This window comes from Archocentrus centrarchus, chromosome 17, assembly GCF_007364275.1.
Source record: "Archocentrus centrarchus isolate MPI-CPG fArcCen1 chromosome 17, fArcCen1, whole genome shotgun sequence".
In the NCBI taxonomy this organism is placed as follows: Eukaryota; Metazoa; Chordata; class Actinopteri; order Cichliformes; family Cichlidae; genus Archocentrus; species Archocentrus centrarchus.
In genome coordinates, this window is record NC_044362.1 from 4545866 (window position 1) to 4569336 (window position 23471).

The following is a 23471-nucleotide window of genomic DNA, read 5'->3' on the forward strand; positions in this document are numbered from 1 at the left end:
TGCATCATTAGTAGCATACATAGCAGAAATGCCACTCAGTTTGGGACCCATATTTCTACTGCTTTGGTCTAAGACAGCTCTATCATACACGGGGTGGGGGTGAAACCTTTTCCAACAATTCAGACACTGGGTTCGGTCTGCCTCGTGTACTTTTCATCCCAGTGCATCATCAATAACTTCTCCTTTAAAGGTTGAAAAACACAAATCTTTGCAAGGATTTAACATTCATGAAAAAAAAGCATGTTATCAAAGCTGAAAACCAGGTAATAACACCAAAGCAATAACACACATGGAGTCTTAAACTGAGCGGCATTTCCTTGTAATTCTGTGGCAGTGAAAAATAGCAACATGTTATTGGGAGAGTCTTCAAGAAGCAGGCAAACACAGTTTCTGTTCAGCAACTGAGCACGTGTCCCGATTCTTCAATGCCAACATTAAAAAAAACTGCATGAAATGGTCAATGATTCCTCTTTACACATGAGCATTTCCAAAGCATAAACATTCATTTTATTTTAAAGTGAAGATCTGCAAACAGTAACTAGAAGCAGACAGCAGTTCTGCCTCTTGAAATCCTCCCCTGTGCTAGCAGAGAGAACATAACCCAAAATCTACCAAAAAAAAAAAAAACAGACCCTGTTGTTGAACATTAACAACATTCAGGTTGGGAGTCACCCGCTTATGAAAATGTAGTTAAAATGATGCATCCTGCCTGTCTGCATCAGTTTCCGTTCTAGTTTCAAGTGCAGAGCTGCTGTGAGCCAAAACATGTAGTGTTGCACTGGAGGAAAATCAATCTGCTTCTGCACAGCATCGAGGCAGCAATGCCTGAAATGATTCCCCAGTTGACCTGTGATGATTTCCACCCCCCACCCCCACCCCCCCATGTCTGGAAACACCTTTATAAAATATAATTAAGAAACACACACAGAAAAAAAAAAAAGATAAATTCTAAAATACATTACCAATCACAGTGCAATAAATTCTGAGAAGATTCATTCAAACTAAATTTCCCCATTTACTCAAACTCAGTGAGAGATTGGTTGTACAACCATGTACCAAGTCCTCATCTGCATTAGTGCTGCAGTACAAACATCCCACAGCAGGTGGTGCTGTTACACAAACAAAGCAAGGATGTGGGCACTGAAAGCAGAACAAAAATGGACCTATGGCTCTCTAAACAAATATCTCATCACTACACATGTAGCAACTACTTTACATTAACAGTTCTATTCTTGTGGTCCATCCTGTGTTACTGCATTTGTAGAAGGCTAGCCACACAACAAGGTTCCCTGTGTTTCAACACACAGCCAGTAACATAAATCCAATTTTACTCTCCTCTATTTCCATGACAGCTGCCTGATTTCTATGATTAGGGACAACATGAAGATAAATGATCAATCATGGCTACAGAACCAGAGTCCTATCTGACTTTTAAATAAATGACAGAGTCCCTGTGTGAGCCTTGGTGCAGCTTAAGTTGTGGTAAAGCTGTTCTCCAGAGGATCACACGGATGGCTTACAAACAGTGCCATCTGTAAGCCATCCTGACTTTGGAATATTTCACTGAGGCTGATTTCTTTTTAAAATGAACTGATATTTTGCTTTTTAAAATTGCACTGGCTATCCTTAAAATAACTTGATTTCTCTTTGAGCTTTACTGTAATAATACGCAGACACTCCAGTCAGCTGTGTCCACATTTGACCACTGGCCTTGTGTCCACTAGAGTCAGGCGATCCTGTGAATCCTTCCGGATGCTGCGGTTCAGAGCGCTACTGGGTGGCCCGACAGGTTCCCCCTTTGCAACATCATTCTTTCCAAAAGAAACAACCTGACAACTGCACCCCTGTGTGCACTTCAATTAAAACGCTCTTCATTTCTTTCTGCACATATTTAATGAAGTCGAGGAAATTTCCTGAAATTGTATGCATGTCCTGCTGAAATTCAAACAAGATGGAATTCTTGGCAAAAGATGAGGCAGGCAGTGTGATGAAGCCAAATCTTTAAGTGTTCCCAATTACTTTGTGTTGTTTTTACCCAGTATTTACTATTAATGGGTGCCTAAGTACATTTGGTGACTTATTTTAGCATTTTTCTTTTAAAAATTTAAATCCATCTAAGAGAACAATGCCATCTGTATTTGAATAACTAGTACACAACCTCATCACTAATCAGCCACCCTCGGTTCTTTCTATTTCTGGTTTTCCTACTTGCTGGATTGCTGTCCAGGTAGATGGTGCTTCCAAAAAAATAAAAAATAAATCTCATCCAAATCCAACATCTTAGCAGGAGTTCTTGTTCTGTTCTGGAGAACAGCCACCAACTCCAGGGTCACTGTTACCAGAACATGCAGTCCAAGATGGTAGAGTTGGAGTAAGCAGCAGAGATCCTTACACAACACTCAGGACCACAAATGCGATCTAAACAGAAGCACTGCAGCAACATGACTGATTTCTGGTGTCTCTGTCCCCCCGGGGCGAATTATATTCCTCTAAATACACCAAATGAACTTAAAATTTTAAAGACTCAAATTTAAAGGAGGAAAAAAAAAAAACAGCTACAGTCCCAAAATATGATTTTCCTCTCTGGGCATCCAGCTTCCACAAGCAGATGCCTTCAGAAGGAAACTGCCTGTTACACATTTTAATGCTACACACAAGGCCCAGGAGAGCTGTATGTCAAACAGCCAGAATGAGGGAGCGTGGGCTCTTACAGTCAGTATGCAATGTTGTGTCACCAGGAAATAAAGAATCCCTCACAATGATGAGAAAGTCTGGTCGTCCACTGGGTGCTTTTCTTCATATTCACTGAAGGCGGTGGGTGGTCAGCAGCAGCAGTCTGGGGGCTGCCATATAAAGCAAAGGGAAGGTGAGCAAGGCCTTCTTTCCGGGACCTGCTGCAGTTAAAGACACTCACTCCCAGCAGCATTCTTGGACAAAGGTAAGCACCGGTTCAAATCCAGACCGCAAAGCTTGGAAAATGAAAACTGGGAGGAGGTCCGTCCTGTCCAAACTCGAAGTTTAATGGTACTTGGTAGACTTCTGCTCTCAGTGCACTTCATGGTGACCATGGTCAGTCAGTAATGACAACCAGGCTATTTCAAAGTTAATGACTTTGAATTTGAGGGTTGGGGGGGTGAAGTCGAGTTCAAAAGTTTGTCCTTCTATTTCCATCTCACCTCCCCTCCCTCCTCGTGGTTCTCACATGCCCACTTGGTTCACAACATCTCTTTTGGAGGCACAAGAGTCGGCTAGAAGAAGCGCCAGCTGATGAGAAGTGAAAGTGTGTGTGGAGGGAGAGGGGCGGGGGTGGCATTACCAAATGTGGGATTCACAGTGAGTCATTTTAATGACGCCCACTCCTCCACCTAGCCGGCGGTAGTTCATTCCTCCATACAACCTAGAAAGAGGGGGCAAGGCAAGGGCTGCCATTAATTAACTGATCAAATTTTAATCTCAAATCAACATTTTGGCTTCCCACAATTAAATAAAAATGATCAAGCAATATTAAAAATGCATGTTCTGCCACGTAAAATGCAAAGCAAAAGCAAATCAAAGTGCTCCCTAAGAAAAGCACCAGACCGTGTGCCTGAATGTACCAATCACAGCTGTTCCCTGCACCATGGAGCTGGAAGTTTCCTGGACTAGTCTGTGTGGCTACAACCACTGTTACGTCTTCTCTCTGGCAAGCAGCCTGATTAGAGTATGTGAACAATGTCACAGCTACCTTTTTATTTAACATATATTTAGATCAATATCACATAGCTCAGTGTTTGACAGCTGTACTCGATTTATAGTAATTGAAGGCCATCCTACTAGAGTCCCATTTACCTCCACGTGTTGGCGTCAGGGTCATAGACTTCTATAGTTTTCAGATAAGTCGTCCCATCAAAGCCTCCAACTGCCATGAGCTGACCATTAACCACAGCCAAGCCCACCTACAGACACACATAGTTACTCCGTGGCCTTACACAACACACTACCATATAAGACAGGCATTAAAACATAGATTATATTACATAAGCATCATGACTCTCCAACACACACTCACCCCACTCCGTCTGGATGTCATGGCCACTACAGGAGACCACTGGTTGGTCCTGGGGTTGTATCGCTCTGCGCTGCTCAGCTCTGTGGTGTCGTCTCGACCTCCCACAGAGTAGATCATGTCCTGATAGACCGCACAGCCGAGGTGCTTTCTTCTGGTTCCCATGGGAGATACGGTGTGCCAGCGGTTTTCTTGAGGGTTGTAGCGCTCCACTGAGGAAAGTGTAGGCAAGATTAAATCATTCGTTCAAGTAACAGTGCTCAAATATAGTTATCAATATGGAAAAAAAGGAATACCCATGACAAACAGTGTGATTTGCTTTGTACGTGTTTCCAGGTCCTGACTTTAACCACATATAATTCCTAAGCTATCGGTCACTGCCCCACCAGAGGAGAGAGGACCCTAGACCACTGCTACTCTCCATTCAAAGATGGCTACAAAGCAAAGCCTCTTCCGCCCTTTGGGAAGTCCAATCACACCTCTGTCCTTCTCATGCCGAAATACAAACAAAGGCTCAGGCAGGAACCCCCTGCTGTGAGAGAAGTGACACGGTGGTCTGATCAAACAGAGGCCGCTCTGCAGGGTGCGTTGGATTCAACCGACTGGGACATGTTTCGCAGCAGCGCGGGCGGAGACATCGAGGAGTTTACGGAAACTGTTGTGGGATTTATTGGGAAAGTTGTTGATGACACTTCACTTAGGAGGACCATCAGGACTTTTCCCAACCAGAAGCTGTGGGTGGATAAATCTGTCCGCGACGCTCTGAGGTCCCGCACCGTTGCCTACAACTCCGGCCTCGCCTCTGGGAACATGGAGGACTACAAGGTTGCATCATACAACATCCGCAGAGCGGTGAAAGAGGCCAAACATCGCTACGGCCGCAGACTGGAACAGCAACTACAACAGTCTGACTCCAGGGGACTGTGGCAGGGACTACGCACCATCACGGACTACAAAGCACCACACACACCCCCGGTGAGTGCCGATGCTTCTCTGGCTGATGAACTCAACTTCTTTGCGTGCTTCGAGTCAGGGAAGCCGACAGCCCGCTGCGCTCCCGGCCGGAGGGGCGGAGACACTCACTGTGACGGAGCGCGACGTGAGGAGGGCGTTTAGACGTGTAAACACCAGGAAAGCGGCTGGACCAGACGGTATTAGTGGACGTGTCCTTAAGACCTGCGCTGACCAGCTGGCACCTGTGTTTACACTGATATTCAACCTCTCACTGAAACTGTGTGTGATTCCCACCTGCTTTAAAAAGTCCATCATAGTCCCAAAGAAACCACACCCCAGCAGCCCCAATGACTTCAGGCCCATAGCACTCACCTCTGTGGGATGAAGTGTTTTGAGAGACTCATCAAGACATTCATCACCTCCTCACTGCCCACCACCCTCGACCCACTACAGTTTGCATACCGGCCAGACAGATCCACAGATGACGCCATATCCTTCCTCCTCCACAAGACCCTTTCACACATAGACACTGGTAAGGGGAACTATGTGAGAGTGCTGTTTGTAGATTACAGCTCAGCATTCAACACCATAGTTCCCTCCAGGCTGGTCTCTAAGCTGCTGGACCTGGGCCTGGGCCCATCCCTGTGCAGGTGGGTTCACAGCTTCCAGACCAGCAGACCACAGGTGGTACGAGTGGGTCACCTCACCTCATCCTCCCTCACCCTCAACACTGGATCCCCCCAAGGCTGTGTGCTCAGCCCTCTGCTGTACTCACTGTACACCCATGACTGCGAGGCCACGTCAGAGTCCAACGTCATCATCAAGTTTGCTGACGACACTGCTGTTGTGGGACTAATCTCCCACAATGAAGAGACAGCCTACAGGAGAGAGGTCACCCGCCTGGAGAACTGGTGCCAGGAGAACCACCTCCTGCTCAACGTCAGCAAAACAAAGGAACTGATCGTGGACTTCAGCAGGAAGCAGCAGAGGGACTACCATCCACTTGTCATCAGTGGTGCTGAGGTGGAAAGAGTGGACACTTTCAAATACCTGGGAGTGACCATCTCACAGGACCTGTCCTGGACTCATCACATAAACATCACTGTGAAGAAGGCCAGACAGCGTCTCTACCTCCTCAGGCGGCTGAGAGACTTCAAGCTCCCACTCAAGGTGCTCAGGAACTTTTACACCTGCACCATCGAGAGCATCATGCGTGGGAGCATCACCACCTGGATGGGAAACTGCACCAAGCAGGACTTCATGGCCCTAAAAAGGGTGGTTCGCTCAGCTGAACGGACCATCAGAACCACCCTCCCCAACCTGCAGGACATTTACACCAAGCAGTGCAGGCTGAGGGCCATGAAGATCCTAAAACAGCCCAGCCACCCCGGACACTCTCTCTTCTCCCTGCTCCCATCAGGCCGGCGTTACCGCTGCCTGAGGGCTAAGACTGAAAGGTTGAAGAAGAGTTTTTACCCACAAGCCATCCGTCTGCTCAACTCTGAGCCCTAACTGGACCATTATTGCACAATGTAAATATTATAATTTATAATCTATAATTCCACATAAAAGTGTGTATAGTGTATAGTATATAGAGTATAGTGTATAGTGTGAATTACCTATTTTTATTTTTATTCTTCTTATTTATATGTGTGTGTATATATTAGGGCTGCACGATATATCGAAAAAATATCGTCATCGCGATATTGGCACGTGCGATAGGCATATCTAAAAAATGCGCGATAATTTCTAATTATTTAATGTATAAATCACGTCTTTCTTTATGTCCGCACTTTGACCAATCCCGCGCGACCTTAAATGTGAAGGTGCCGCGTCGCTATTGGCCAGAGCGAGCACATGCTCTCAGCGGCGCAGGGAGCACGTACACACACAGAAGGAAAACAAGCATGGCGGGAATTGAAGAGACGAGTCGAGACGAAAACAGAGAGCATTTGGGACGACTACAGTTTTTCCACACAGGACGAGTCACAGACACAAGTTCTTTGCAAGTCATGCCGAAAAATCGTGGCTATGTCAAGAGGAAACACGACAAACCTCCTTCAATACAACCACAAGGAACTTTACAACGTATATTTAACATCTAAAAACCCACAGCCTACTCCGGTAAAGTCAAGCAAACGAAAGGCAAGTTCACAAACTAACATAAATGATAGTTTCGCTTCTGCCGCTCCTTATGAGAAGGCAGAGCTCAGTGAAGTGGATTTTTATGCTAGCACTACTGACTTGTGGTCCAGTCGAACCACTGAGCCATACATGAGTTTTACCGTGCACTTTTTGACATGCAAATTTGAGCTCATTACACGCTGCCTATAAGTAGCATACTTCCCCGAGACACACACTGGTGAAAACATTGCTGCTGCCCTGCGGGATGTTTTGAACAACTGGAACTTGCCCAAACACAAACAAGTGGCCATCACAACAGATAACGGAGCGAACGTGGTGAAGGCTGCTGAGGTCAACAACTGGTTCAGAGTGCAGTGCTTTGGCCATCGCCTGCATCTGGCAATTGGTAAGTGTTAAAGATAAAAAATTACTCTCAAGACATATAGCCCTAATGTACTATAACATTTAAATGAAAAACAAACAAACATGTGAACATGTTTGTTTATATGTTAAATAAATGCAACATTTGAAATGCATATTTGTTGTTGGTATACATTTTATAGATTTTTTTTTTCTTATTGGTCATGTATATTGCATTTTTAGGTAAAAAGAAAAAATATCGCGACAATATCGTTATCGCAATACTAGACCTCCATATCGCATATCGCACTAATTTGCAATATCGTGCAGCCCTAGTATATATGGCTGCAGGTACAAAATACATTTCACTGTGCATTGTACTGTGTATAACTGTGCATGTGACAAATAAACACTTATCTATTAAACTTTCATCTTTCCATATCTGTAAACAACCAGGCTGCATAATGAGGCCGCCTTATTCTTCATCATCATCACATTCACCAGGGCTTCTGGTATTTTACTTAAATTACTCCCTGCTGGGCAAAGTCACTTAAGAACTTTTTTTTTTTAAATGGAAAGTGTTTTTAAATCCTCAGCTATTCAGCTGACATCTGTCTAGTTATGTTTACTAATTATGGTAGTCCAAATTATTCATCACCATATGTGTAGACCAGGCAACAATAATGACAGTGTACACTGGAGATTATTACAGTGGTATTCCTTAAGTACACTTACGTTCTTACCTGCGTTATGACTTTAGCTACACTATTGACAGCAAGTGATGTGTTTATTACTGCATGCAGAAACATAAAAATATGTCCTTCAAACCCCACAATGAAAATGGCTACAGTTATTCTACCCGGTCTAAAAGAAACAAAGCTTTGCTTCTGGTGACCCTGCCAGGTGAGTTTCAGACACCCCGGTCATAACTTTGTTTACTGGCAAAAATAAGTAACCTTCACAATCACTGAAAACCCCAGATTTTACATGCCATGGCAGCCACAAATGCTTATCAATGTAAAAATAAATAAATTCCCTGCCTGCCGGGTCACCCCTGAAACACCTATGTCACCAGAAGTCAACATAATTTTTTAAGCCTTAATGTGTGAACGCTCTGTTAATCACAAAGTATTCTTAGCTGCATTTTCATGACGGTACACATGAGCAAACAGTGATTATACTTTATTGGCTGTTTGTCAAAGGTCTCAACTCTCTTTCAGTCCTTTGAATTTCATCATTTTAACTGCAAACTGCAGCAATATTGACAAAACATTCCAGCCAATATTCATATAAATGGCAAATAAATAAATAATAAAAAAAAAAAATAAAAATCTAAAAATCAAACAATAAGCATGGAACATCTTTTAGCACTTCTCCTATCAAATTGTGCCCTGGCCTGAAAATCCATACAGTTACAGCAATATGACAGCAGATGGATTTTTATCATTATGAAAATTCACTGAATGCAAACTGGGAAAAAGCTTTGAGTTTCATTTTGTCAAAAGACTCAAACAGTGGTGCTGGCACAGCTACATGTTATACTGAGAAACCTGCAAAATAAAAAGTGCATGAATTGTATCAAGGCTGCCAAATTCTAAAATGTCAGATTGTCAGTAGCTGCAGCTCAGCTGTCAGTATGAGAAGCCTATATGATACCTTTCTGACTAGACCTCTATCTCAAGCTATTGTGTTCGGGGTGACGACAATACCCCGTCAGCCTTTTTTCAGGCCGAGGGGTAAAAAGCAGCAAACTCCAGGTCAATGAAGGCAAAGCTGAAGCACCAAAAACTGCAGTGACTTAGCACTTCATCCTTTTCTATACAGTCCCTTTTTTCACGTGACTCAGTGCACACCTGTGTTTAACGGTGACGTCCCATCAGATCCTCCTACAGCATACAGAAATCCTCCCAGTACGGCCACAGCTACGCCTAATCGCCTGGTGCTCATGGATGCCACGCGAGTCCATTTGTTCTCCTTGGGATCATACCTGAAAACAGCAAGTTTGGGCATTTTTTTTTTTAGATGAAACCATATTTGCATTAAAGAAATTCATATAAAGTAGAATAGTATTCTGTAAGATACCAGGTTCCCATTATGTCTGTGACTTGCTTTTCAGAAATGTAAATCGTAAACGAGTATCAGTGTGAGGTACAGGACCTGCCACCTATCAGAATGGAAACCCAGACAGCACACTGCACGCACACAAGAACTCTGGTACCTTTCAACAATGTTGAGACAGGAAACTCCATCCTGTCCTCCCACAGCATACAGATAGCCACCAAGCACAGCGACGCCGACACTGGTACGACAAGTACTGGTGGGGGCCACATCGCTGCTCCACTGGTTGGTTTTAGGATCGTATCTAAAGTGGAGGAAAGCATTTAAGTAGAATGAGTCAAACACAGATCGTTGGAGAAGGGCAAATATCTACAGTGAAAGCCTGAAGGACTGACCTCTCCACAGAGTTCAGATATGACGAGCCATCGTGACCTCCCACTGCATACAGCAGGTCATCCAGCACACTCACACCAACGCCACATCGCCGCTTACTCATTGACGCCACCATCCGCCACTCATTGGTCTGTGGATCATAGCGCTCCACGCTGGAAATGGCGTCACCGCTGCACCAACCTCCAACTACAAAAATAAAAAAAGGAAAATCAGGAGAGTGGACAGTATGAAGTTAGGACAAAGGTGGTGCAGAATCATTTTTTTAAAATAACTTTACACACTATGTCTCTGTCAACAAAGTACCACCAGTCCTTTGGTAAAGATTTGGAAAAAGAAAAACTGATACAAAAGTAAACAATGGTTCTGTGCCTGAAAGTACTGACCTGCAAAAAGGACCTCTCCACATCGGATGGGTTTCCTCGGCCGAGTCCTGGGACCCTGCATTAGCGGCCTCTCCTGTGGTAGCAGCAGGTAATTCTTGGCCTCATCAACCAGGTCTCTGCAACATCAACCCAAGAGCTATTATTCTATTTTATTATTATTTTATGTTAACCATGAATCAGTTAAACTGTCCCTTAAACTATTTAAAAGAAAGCCAGAGTTCATGAAAGCAGCGATTTCTTGAAGCCTCACTCACACTATTCCCCTTTAAAAACAGCACCCACCTGCACTCTTCGTCACTCTTGATGAGAGGATCTGAACCCACCGTGCCCACCAGGAACTTGGGGCTGAGCAGTGGCAGGCGGACATGCTGCAGGACCTGCAGACACACACACACACACACACACACACACACACACACACAATCAAGTCAAACTACAAACATTAGCCAAAAAATAGAGAGAGTTATAAAAAAATTTAATTCACAAGCTATCAGAAAAACAAAACTAAACTGACAAAACAAAATAATCTGAGAGGATTTAAAACAAAGCCCATTACTGAAGGCACCACAGGCTTCCAGCCACAAACCTGGGGTAGCTGAGGTCTTCGCTCCTGGATGCTGTATTTGACCCAGGCCATCACAGCATTGAAAACCTGCTCCTCACTCCGCACGTTCAGCTCATCGCTGGAGATGATGTCAATGAGCTGGTTGGCAGGGAGCAGCATGAACTCCTCACTTTCCATTACCTTTGACAATGAAGTGCAAAGGACAGACAACCAGAACAGTTCATTAAACATCTCAGCACATCAGCCAGCAAATCCATTTTCATTACCATCAATGTCGAACAAATTATATTCCCACTTTTTAAAGCAATTCACCTTTCTCACAAAAGCACAACATGTGAAAACTCATTTCTACAATAATGAAAGCAAAATCTCTCTCGGGAATAATCGCTCTCCTTTTTCATTCATTTATTTCTCCACAGCAGATATTTTGGCTTGTCCTGGCAACGAGGTACTGCTGTAGCTGATGCTGTTAAAATGACTTCAGTGATGTTTCATGATTTTTGTCACGCTCCTTTCTGGAGCAAGTGAAGCAAATTCTGGACCACCAGTACTACAAAGCTGTCAGTTCATCAATATTGACTTTTCTTTTTTTTTTGTACTGAATAGCTCTCTTCAGTTCATTCACATTACTTTCTGCCCTTCTCCATCGGCACTCTACTCTTGTTTGTGTTAAAATAAGGGTGTCCACACAATGATGTGGCAACCAGAAACCACAGAAACCCAAAGACATTCAGCAACTTCAAGCAATGACTGGCAAAATAACCACAGTGGTGTGTGTGTGTGTGTGTGTGTGTGTGTGTGTGTGTCTTGGTGACAAGCAAATCACTCCAATACTGTTGACTAGCATTCTTTGCACATGATAGTTAGTTTATTATATTATTAATGTTAATCTAGTTGCATGTTTACCTGTTTGAAAGAAAGAGCTTTATTTGTCACATACATATACATGCAGTGGGATTCAGTCTCTGCATTTAACCCATCACACACGGGAGTATATAGTACACACAGCACCACGTGGAGCAGAGGGCAGCCAGGGGGTGCCCAGGGAGCAACCTGGGGGGGGGGGGGGGGGGGGGGGGTAAGGGCCTTGCTCAGGGACCCACAGTGATGCCAGCTCAAGGATTCAAACTAGGGTCCTCTCAGTGATGAACCGTCTTCTTCTCCCCTAGGCCACCACTCCCCCGTACGTTGTCCATAGTGAATTTTGTACTTTGTGTTTGAATATTCGCACACTTTTTAAATTTTAATTCATTTTACTTTGACTCATATAGAAAATGTTGCTTTCTTCTGATTGGCTGTCTTTTTCAAAATGAAAGTTAATACAGCAGAAGTATGGGTTTAAAAAAAAAAAACAAACAAAAGAAGGAAAAAAAAAAAAAAAAAACTCTATTGGACACCAATCATGTGATCATCTACCACTGTAACAGTGCTGTAGGTTCCCTTTAGAGCTGCTTAGACTAGAAAAATATTTATAACCTTTCAAAGAAACAAGTACAGCTTTTCTTAGCTGAGAGTTCCAGACATTTCAACACAGCATCAGTGAAAATAAGGCATGATAAATAATATGAAAATCTACATTTAACCAAGACATGTAATGCGGTCTTCCTGCAGTTAGTTGCCAGGAACAGAGTTATTAATGTTATTAGTATTTGTCCTGCTGTGACAAGACAAATGTATGCTGGTCTGAACCCTTATGAACCCTTCATATAACCCTGCACGTCTCTGATTTCCATCAAATGAGAAAAAGTCCCACGGATGGCGGGGGCAATATGAAATCATTTTACAATAATTTTCATGTCAGTCAGTATCACCATATATCAGAGTGTAAATATTTCTGTCAAGCTTAAGGGTTCATTTTTACTCCAGAGTGAATATATATGGTTCATTTTGACTCAAATATTTATTTTCTGACAGAAGCTGAACATGATAAATAATGCAACGTAGGCCTATTGCAGCAAAACTAAGAGAGGGTGGTTCATGGGCTAATCCAGCCCTAACTATAAGTTTTATCAAAAAGGAAAGTTTTGAGCCTAATCTTAAAAACAGAGAGGGCGTCTGGCTCCCCAATCCAAATTGGGAGCTGGTTCAACAGGGCCTGAAAGCTGAAGGCTCTGCCTCCCATTCTACTTTTAGAAACTCTAGGAAGCACTCTGAGTAAAGAGTTCTACGAGAAAAATGTGGTACTATGAGGTCTTTAAGAAATAATAAGGCCTGATTTATTCAAGACCTTGTACGTCAGGAGAAAGATTTAAAATTCAGTTCTAGGTAATACCATCCAGAATAAGTGTCTGGTTAAACACCATGTTTCTATGTTTTTGGGGCCGAGTTCAAAAATCTCAGTTTTGTCTGAATTTAGACGCAGGAATTCTTTGTCTTTAAGACATTCCTGTAGTTTGACTAATTGTGTGCGTCATCTGGCTTCATGGATAGAAAAAGCTGGGTATCATGTGCATAGCAATGAACATGTATGCTATGCCCTCCAGAAATATTGACTAAGGGAAGCATATATAATGTAAATAGAATTGGTCCTAACTCCATGACTAACATCTGTGTGTGAACAAGAATCCCCATTTACACGAACAAATGTATTAGCTATGATTAAAACCACTGCAGCACAATTCTTTTAATACCTACGACATCCTCTAATCTCTGCAGTGAAATATTGTGGTCAACGGTATCAAAGCTACACTGAGGTCCAACAGGACAAGCACAGAGATGAGTCCACTGTCACTAATGCTGTTTCTGTACTGTGATGAATTCTGAAACCTGACTGAAACTCTTCAAATAAACCGTTCCTCTGCAGATGATCAGTTAGCTGTTTTACAACTACTCTTTCAAGAATTTCTGAGAGAAAAGGAAGGTTGGAGATTGGCCTATAATTAGATAAGACAGCTGGTTCAAGTAAAGGCTTGTATGACACAGCTGTTCAACTGTCTCTCTACATTCTGTGGACAGCTGGCAAAGTGCCTTCTGAGAGGGATGTTTATGGCCAGGGAGTTGGTAACGAGGGTCAATTAATTCAATCAACCATTTGCAACTCTGCTTACAGCACATTAGCATTTTTCTGTGGCCCAGAAAGTGAAGTTTCTGCATCTGTGTTCCAACAATCGCAACTCAATGAGATGCCATCTCTCTGGGAGGACGCACATTCTGATTTTAAAATGACATCACTGATCAACAGATTAGGTTTGGAACCTCAAGTCCTAAACCTAGTCAGTAGATACCAGAATCTCAGGGATCAAAAAAATAATAATTCATACATACATAAATATCATGATTACTTTGGCAAAAGCATTCTGTTAAATGCTAAATGATGAATTAAATATAATAACTGGACCATTTATATTAGTCTACTCTCTAACCTTTATGACCAGAGGGCAGATCTGCTTACTGACTGCATGCATTAAATTCTGAAGCTCATCTAAATGTGATGCTGTGACAGCTTCCTACTCCTATGCTGGGTTAACACAGGGAAAAAAAAAAAAAAAAAAAAACTCAAGTCACATGTCTCCCACTGAAGTTTTGACTCATGAGTCATATGACTGTCCAGGATTTTTTTATAACACAATATTTCAAGAACATTAGATCTGACAATATAGTAAAATACTGAATGTTTTACTGAAGCTTGCAACAAACAGCAGCATTTATAAATTTAAGTAAATGAGCCACTATCACTGATGACACACTTCTTGAAGTACGAATCTGAAATGTGAATCTATTGAAACAAGATGTCAGCTGCAGCATTATGCTGCAATAGTAGTGAGAGCACAAGTCAAATGCAAAAGCACAAAGGCAATCTAGGTAACGTTTTCCTTTACACTAGTATTATTTTAGTTATGTAGTGTCAAGTTATTCAAATTTAGTTATTAAACTTACCAGGTTGAGTTAGTTTGATAAACTAACTCAACATAATAAATAATAAAACTATATTCTCTACCTGAGATGTTCTATCTTGGGTGAAGCCTTTTATTCCAGCTGCTTAGAGCCCAGCTTTCCCACCATTAACTGCATCAGTAATTTCTATCCACTGTTTACTCTTCCTCTCATATGAAGCACAACCCATAAGTTGCAGTTGTGAGCATTCCAACAACGCTTTGTGTATTCAACTGTTTATATCTGGGTTGCACATCACCAGATTCTAGCATCTCCTCCTTCGTAGCCTCTTTGCACTTGATGGTGTGTTTCTCCCTTGTTGTGCACACTAGAGAACGTAAATGCAAATACAGCTCGAATTCACATGTTGTTAAAGTCACAATATAATGTGTTAAAAGTTGCATTACATAGTTTAAAAAGTGTAAAAACTACAAACCACTGCATTAATTATAATGTGCACATATCCTGAAGCATAGAAAAAGGATAAGCAAGCAATGAAGAAGAAACACAGAAACCAAAGCGAACTTTGAGCATGTGACTGTTTTCTGCTAATTATTTTACACACTCTGTAAGGAGTCACATGCTCAGTTTTACCTGCTTTTACTAAGGAGCAGTTAGCTGAACACACACAGGATCTGCATTATTGCCAATTTTCCTGTAGTAACCAGAATCATCATGTTCCCAACATCTATTTCAACATAAAAGGGTAACAAAGACTAAGTATAGTTCTGAAAGCAGTGTGGCATGATAGAAAGAAATCTAATACTTCACATAGTGCTGTATGTCTTTCCATTCAAAACAATAATCTAAAAGCCTATACTATACATATTTAGGCTTTTAAAAGTTTGGTTACGTAGCTTTAAAATACAGACCAAATGTCAATTTTACACCTTCACTCTAACATGACCTGTAGCAGCGTTGTCACATGTAGCACTATATAGTGATTACATACAGTGATTTTATTTTTTAAAGGACAGTGGATAGTTGTATGTGGGGTCTTACCTCCTGAAAATTGTGCTGGGTGAACTTATCTGCAATGCGGAGGAGCTCGCGACAGGAGTGTGTGTCAGCAAACGCCCTGATGCCCAGGCAGTTGGATGGATCCAGCTGCCTCTTAAGGAACTCGCAGCAGGCTTCCTGAATCTCAGCAAGCTGGAGCAGGCAGGCTGCAGGGAGCAGCGTCTGGACGTTCCCCTCCTCTACGGTCACCTGAGAGGGTGCAGATCAGGACATCAGATAGAGTTTTTTTTGAGTGTGGAGATTGACCACATGGTGCCGTCTGCACAAGTCCTCTATTCTGATGCATTCATATCTTTTGGCTCCATGTCAGTTTCTCCCTGGCATTGTTCATCCCTACCTCCATGTTAATTCCATTTAAAAGGCCATGTAAATAAAATTACATTTCATTTTCTTCATTCATTCCTTCATTTTCATCAAAAACATAACAGGTTCATATCTTTAAAAGACCAGCATACATTTGTCTCTATTGCTATAACTGATCATATTCAGAGCTACAGCAATTCTGAAATTCTGGGTAGAAAGCTAATACAGACATAATAATAAACTAACTACTATCAAAACAAATGATTACCTGTTGCTGTTCAATACAATTTAGTAAAACTATTTGAGTTTGATTTTTATTTGCCATAAATTGAACTGTTGAACTTTCGGTCACTGATTTTCATGGTGGATTTTTAAAGAAACTCCTTCCACTGTAGTATTTGTTAAATAAAAACAATCTGTGGTAACTGAAGCTGAAAGAAGTCTGTGGATTCTGGGAGTTCAGGCAGTTGTCATATTCCTCCTTCTCAGTCGATATTAATCTTTTTTTTTTTTTTAAAGCTTCTGCATCCATCTGCTCACGGGGCACATGGTTATTTATTCTAATAGAGTACTACCATCCGTACCTGTGAGGTATAAGCAAAGTCAATGAGTAGCTCCATGGCCCTCTCATCAATATCACGAATAACCACTTCTGTCTGCCTGCTCTCTGCCAGCTCTCCAGTAAACATTGCCCTGAAGAAGAAAAGGAAATTTTATTTATTTTTTGGTCTGACAGCTGTCACTCCAAGTGAACTTTGCTGTAAATAAAACAGTCTGATCTGGATCCACACAGTGTTGCCTCATACCTGAAGTAGGGGCTGCAGGCAGAGAGGATCACACGGTGTGCGTAGATCTTCTTGGCGCCCACCACCAGCACGACGTCACAGAGCTCCCGGTGTTTTCTCAGCAGGTTGATCACCTCCAGGGTCTGCCGTGGATGTTTGTCTGAGACATAGGGCATGCGTGCAGGCTGGGGGACCCCTTCAGGCAGCTTGTTGGGGTCCCCCAGAGTACAGCGGCTGGTGATGTCCATTCCAGTGGCGTCCTGACGTGCGCTGGTGGCCCTGAAATCAGCATACATCAACATATTCTTAGTTTACATTTGACCACTTAACAGCTCATTTTAATAGTAACTTTTCAACAGAATGCCATCAGTCCAAAGACCTGAAACCCAGAACTTTCTTGCTGTAAGGCAACCGATGCACCACTTTGCTTCACAGCTGTTTGTTTTATTGGCAAAACCATGTAACTGATCTAACTACACTATCAAGTTCGTAAGATCAGTTAATATCCTCTGTGGTCTGTTCATCCTAGTTTAGTCCATGGTAAATGGACTGTCATTTATATAGCGCCTTTTTACTCTTACCTAGCACACAAAGCACTTTTTACACTGCAAGCTACAGCCAGACACTTTATTAAAACACACACACACACACACACACACACACACACACACACACAGGTGTGTGGCATCTGAGGGTATTTAAGGTACCATAGGATGTTGCCCAAGGACACTTCAGCAAGCAATCGGAGAAGGAGAGATCAAACCACCTAAATTAAACTCTGTGGGCAACTAATTTTCCTGAGGAGTCACATGAGAAACTGGAACTGTTGTGGAGGGTCTCACCAGGAAGCTAGTAAAGAAATAAGATTAATATTGAGCAGAATTAAGTTCAGGTTATTGGTGCAGCCCTCTACAACAGTCTCTACGTGGCTTCTCAGGAAAACTAATTGCCCACTGCTGCTCTAAATAGCAGACAACTTGCTCCAACTCCTGGGCTGCTGTAAACAACAAGATTTTTGGGGTCATAGGTGAGAACTGAGTAACCAGTGACAAATCCATCCAGGAGATGTGACTGGAACAAATAGTATTACTTGTACTACTGCATACCACAACTACATTTGCAAATGATTTAAGAAACAAAAAACAAAAACAGACTTCAGACTTCTAAACATTTTTCTCGGAAACAGCTGCCATGTTGAGTTTTCAAAATAGTTAATGGGCTTTATCAAAAAAGTAATCATAAAAAAGAATATGTAACAATTTTGTTACTTGTCTCCTTCTGTGAACAATGTCCCTGTGACGTTGGGGTATGTGCTGCGTTATTTAGATACTTATGGACTTTAAGGGATCATAAAATAAGAATGTATATTATACAGACATTAGAAATAAGCTTATTGCTATTACACACACCTGAACTACAGTCTCAGTCTGTGGCCATCAGCTGAACCTAATATAGCTGGGTCACTACCCTGCAGATGCCACAGCCAGTGTAAACTTATCCACACTGATCAGTTGACTTGGTGTACCCCTGCATCTTTTTAGAGTCATGGACACAGAATCACTTTGGGTTTGGGATTCACTTCAGCTCATGTACCAGCCAAAAATTTCACACATCCTGTTTAGTTTGTGACATTATTATTACAGATGGGAGAAGTTATATTTTTATACATCTGTTACCTTTGTTAAAGATATTTTTGAATCATTTAATATTTTCAATATATTCAAGCCAGGTATTTAAATCTTAGTTGTGTAAAAAAAAAAAAAAAAAAAAAAATGGTTACGTTTTAACTATCAAATGCAATGAATAAAAAAATATCTATTCAGTGACATTATAATGTGAAAATATAAAATGCAGTGTAATCCAAGGCAACTCAGCAGTCATCAGCAAGACAAATCAGTTGTGGTATTAAAAGATGAACATCAAATAAGTTTTTTTTTACTACGACTCAGCAATAAAACCTGGAGCTGTGCAGTCTGAGAAAAGTTTGTATTTGCAGAGTGAAAGGATCTAATAAAATACCTGATCTATATTCCCAGAAACTGTTGGACTGAGGGCACTTTACAGAAGAGAAAAAGGTCAAGATACACTGGACCCCTGCTGCTTTCACTCAGAACATGCTGACCTTTCATTATGTCATTCTAAGTGCCCTAACATAGTGGAAGTATAAAATTAAAATGCTTAAGTAGGTGTACCCCTTTAAAGACTGGAGTCAGAGTAGTACAGTAAATAACATAGCTATAATAGGCGAGCAGCAAATTAGTAACAAGAATCCCTCTGAGAGCACAAACCTCCACCAAGGCAGCTCACTCTCTAGGCGGTATTTAGTTTTAAGGGAAAAATATTGTATTTTGAATATATTTATTTTGTTTACTTTGTTCTTTTTAAACATACTTTAAGAAGTCTGTAGTGCAGTAAAGTAAGGGCAGCATGACAGATTGATTACACAAACATTATATAGGAGCAGGTCAAGGATAATAGGTAATGATTTGTAATTAACTGGACATGGATAGCTTGAGCTTATTATATAAAAGTATAGTACAGTATTTTTCTACCTAACTAGGCAGCTCATTCTCTTTCTCAACAATACTTTAAAATTTATTTTAAGGTCAAATTGAAAAAGAGGCAGATGTGAAATGTAAAAATGAGGTCAGAGGTCAACTGTGACATATTTGGATGAACACCATGATGTGATATTTAGAATCCCCATATACCTATATCATTCCCTAAATGTTGCCAATACAAACAAAAGCAGCAGAATTTTTTTAACCACATCTGCCATGATATGACCACTAAAACAAAGGCTGGTAAACAGTTATCAAATAATCTGTAAATAACAGCAACATATTTTTGCTTATCCTTCCTATAAACTACCACCACACCTACCTGCGCATTGGCTTTGCATCCATGCACTGAAGAACAATGTTTGATCCCACACCTTCAAGTTAATCTGTGAAATAAAAACAATACACATCAACATTTCCTGCAGTTGGTCTGACCTCCCACAAATACAAGAGAAAGACAAGTATGCTTATAAATGTGATTTATTATTCCTGTTTGCTGATGAAAATAAAAAAAAAAAACAATTACATCCTCTTGTGACAGCAGATTAATCACTGTATGCCACACCACCATCCTTCCATCCCAAATTAGCCCCTTCTGTCAACAAGACTGAGACCAGACCGGTGCAATCTACTGCTATCAAATTATGACCCTGCAATAAAACCCTGTCTTTGTATGGGTTTTGTTGACACTGCGTGCATGCGTGCTTACTTAGTGAACTCTGTAGTCAGCTGGAGGCTATAATTAGGTGTGGGGACATTTTGCACTCAATTATATTGCGGCCATCCGGGAGGGGCTCAGAGTAGAGCCGCTGCTCCTCCACATCGAAAGGAGCCAGTTGAGGTGGCTCGGGCATCTGATTAGGATGTCTCCTGGCCGCCTCCTGGGTGAGGTGTTCCGGGCATGTCCCACCGGGATGAGGCCCCGTGGTAGACCCAGGACACGCTGGAGAGATTATGTATCTCGGCTGGCCTGGGAACGCCTTGGGGTCCCTCCGGATGAGCTGGAGGAGGTGGCTGGGGAAAGGGAAGCCTGGGCTTCTCTGCTTAGGCTTCTGCCCCCGCGACCCGGCCCCGGATAAGCGGAAGAAAATGGATGGATGGATGGATGGATAATATTGAAAGATATTTTTCCACATCTGTTCTATCATTAGTACACTTATGTAAACCTTTCTATTAATGTTCAACAATTGGTAAATACCAGTGGTTCCCAAAGTCAAGAGTGCTACGACACACTTAAAAACCAGAAAATCCAATGGGGCCACCCCGGTCATCTGAAGTAAATATAATGTGCAAATAAGTAAATAAAAATGGCCTCCGTCCAAAATTTCAAATAAGGCTTCAAATTAAATCAAAAACATTTTTCCATCCAAAACACCTGAAAAGTTTACAGACAATCTGGTTCATGGAGAGGTTTACTATTCAGTATGAACACTAATATTAATGCAAAAAAAAAAAAAAGAAAAAGAAAATTGGAGACAACGTAGCTGCTCCCATTGTCCTTCACTTGTTAGCTAACATAACTGTAATCGTTTTAAACGTACAGCGTTGCAGTCATGCTGCCGTGGAAGAAAGCTCTGCTTTGCACAGTCTGTGCTCAACTTTATTTTTGTTTTATTTTATTGTCTCCATTTTCTTTCATTTTCTCCATCCTCCCCTCTGTTCCACTATCATTATGTTGTTCATCGATTATGTCAACAAATCACTGCAGAAAAGGTGAGCAGAGACATATTTTGACCAGTAAATCAACAGCTTTCACCCTCTTTACCACGATGAACCAGTGCTTCGACACTGACAAAGGGCAGCCCTGGCCGACTCCAATACCCAAAAGTCTGACTTATTGCCAACAGGCATAAGTTTGACTTATGCCTGACTGATTTATCAGTAGGCAGATATTAACTATTTGCCAGTTTATCAGTATCTGCATTTGTAACGCCTGACAAATTAACAATACTACAGTAAAGGAGAGACACCCTTCAACCATGTTATGAGTGCTGATGTTGCAGTTTCTGGGCTCTAGCCGGCAGTTGATCACCTGGAGCTGAGGGCTGAGAATTTCACCAGTTCCCTATCGGAACTGATCGCTATCACAACAGTTAGCAAGCGGGCTTTACTATTAGCACTAACAAACAGATGTCCGATAGCCAAGGACCCCCACTCATAAGTCTATATATTGGATAATTTTTAAAATACTAAATCATTTGGGCTCTACGTAATGCCTATTCTGTGTTTGTTTTTTATACCAATAGTCCATTTAAATTTTTTGACAGTCTTATGACCCAAACACTGGTACTCTGGAGTGTACTACTCCCATATAACATGCTTTGTGTGTTCAGTATCTAGTGAGGTAAAAAGACTGAATAGAATAGTTCAGTTTACTCCATGTCCTGTCAACAAAATATAATGCTAACATTTTAACTGCTATTGGTATAGGTACCGACAATTACATTTCATGACATCCCTAATTACAAGGATGGGTGAACGGAATTCTGGTATCCTCGGTTAATGAACAATTAAATCTCATCATAGGCAGTTAATATATAATAATATCAAACACGCTCATTTTTCGTGTGCTGCAACATGGCCTTCATTCCAGCTGATGCCACTCACTCAACAACCACAGTCCCTCCTGCACATCTACACACATTCTTTTTTTTCCTTCTCATTCCTGTAGCATGTAAACACTGAGGTTTTCAGTGTTTCAGCCAGCTGCTGGACTAGATTAGATTATCCTAATCAGAGACAAGTGGGAAGACGGAAGGCATAATGGATAGCGTTGCACGGGATCAGCCAGCCATTAGCGGGCTTTTATTATAAACTTTATCTCAAAAATATCCCCAGTGTCACTAGCAGTGTACGTTAACACAAGGCAGGTCACAGAGTTAATTGTTTCTAGCTCTTCGCCATGTAGCTTAGCTAAGACACGCTAATTGTTGGCTGATAGCTGCTTTAGCAGTTATCATACAAGTTAGCGAATAATAATTTCCAGTGCTGTGGTAAGACCTGCGCTTAGGCGAGGTCTATCCAAAGCAGAAATAAACAGAAAGACTGACGTCTTCCGATGTTGAATGTGTCCCAAAAGAACTGTGAAAATCAGCACTAGCTCCCTAACGCTAATTTACTTCCCGAGAATATGTAAGAAGGCTAGTGCTACAGCTAGCACTGAGGTAAGCAATTCCGATCTCAATACAAACGTTACAAGGACTCAATAAAAGCAAAAGCAACAAAACCCAACTATAAACAAACATTTACCCGTAAACCAACACGTTTAGAGTATCTCTAGCCGTCGGAGATGCTGTCTTAGCATCAGCTCACAAACCACGGATTGAATATTATAAACTGGAGTGCTAACATTAAGTCAGCAGTGCGCGGCATATGCGGATAGTGTAAGTAGTGACAACTACGTAGTAAAGAAGCAGGCGTCTATGAGACAGGTTTTACCTTAGAATTCCATCCCAAGCATAGACACAAGTCGCCTGGGCTCTTTATGTTTACAGTTTTAAGCCTCGGTTAGTTAACTCCGCAGATTTTCTTCCTCGGTAATATGCGCATGCCGAATGCCAAGCGCCACTTCCTGTTACTGTGTTTTCAAAATAAAAGTAGGAGGGTATGGTATCGCGTGTAGTCATAAATAGGAAAATAAAATGCGCTTACACTACTGTGCAAAAGTCTCGAGCCACATGTATTATGTTAGAAAAAATGGAAAATAGGTGCAGCAATTTATTGAAATGTGTAAACGTACAGATAAGGCAAAAATTAGTTTTTACTATTTGAGTTTAAAAGTCAATATTTGGTATGATGATATTTTTTCTTCAACATAGCCTTAGGCAAGTTTTCTTTTAGTTTCTTTTGTAGCTCCAATGCTCTTTTTGGAGGTGTTGGTTGTGTTTTATTCTATTCTCTGTCAAGATGATGCCACACTGCCTCAATAAGATTGAGGCCCAGGCTCTGGAGAGGCCAGTCCATGACTGATAATGTTCTATTGTGTTTTATACAGTGTGTTTGGGATAATTTTCATGCTGAAAACTAAAGTCACTGCTAATCAGAAAC

The 23471-nt window shown here is 41.6% G+C and overlaps 1 protein-coding gene across 1 annotated transcript; it reads right to left on the reverse strand.

Annotated features, from left to right (window-relative positions):
• Nucleotides 1–890: 890 nt before the first annotated feature.
• On the reverse strand, nt 891–22992 carry klhl20 (kelch-like family member 20). Its single transcript, XM_030752227.1, has 14 exons — nt 22863–22992; nt 19747–19810; nt 16885–17142; nt 16663–16771; nt 15758–15964; nt 10904–11062; nt 10600–10694; nt 10318–10433; nt 9937–10120; nt 9702–9845; nt 9337–9470; nt 4049–4257; nt 3829–3935; nt 891–3397 (listed from the first exon to the last, which is right to left on the reverse strand). The coding sequence occupies exons 2-14, from the start codon at nt 19767–19769 to the stop codon at nt 3313–3315; spliced, it is 1830 nt and encodes a 609-aa protein (XP_030608087.1). The 5' UTR covers nt 19770–19810; nt 22863–22992; the 3' UTR covers nt 891–3312.
• Nucleotides 22993–23471: the final 479 nt, after the last annotated feature.

Bases quoted from the DNA above. Each gene is read 5' to 3' on its own strand.
- klhl20 (XM_030752227.1), bottom strand. From the start codon at position 19,769: ATGGATGCAAAGCCAATGCGCAG. The intron at 15,965-16,662 runs GTACGGATGGTA...GCACCCTCTCAG, and splicing joins ACTTTGCTTATACCTCACAG to GTGACCGTAGAGGAGGGGAA. The intron at 3,936-4,048 runs GTGAGTGTGTGT...GTGTGTCTGTAG, and splicing joins TGACATCCAGACGGAGTGGG to GTGGGCTTGGCTGTGGTTAA.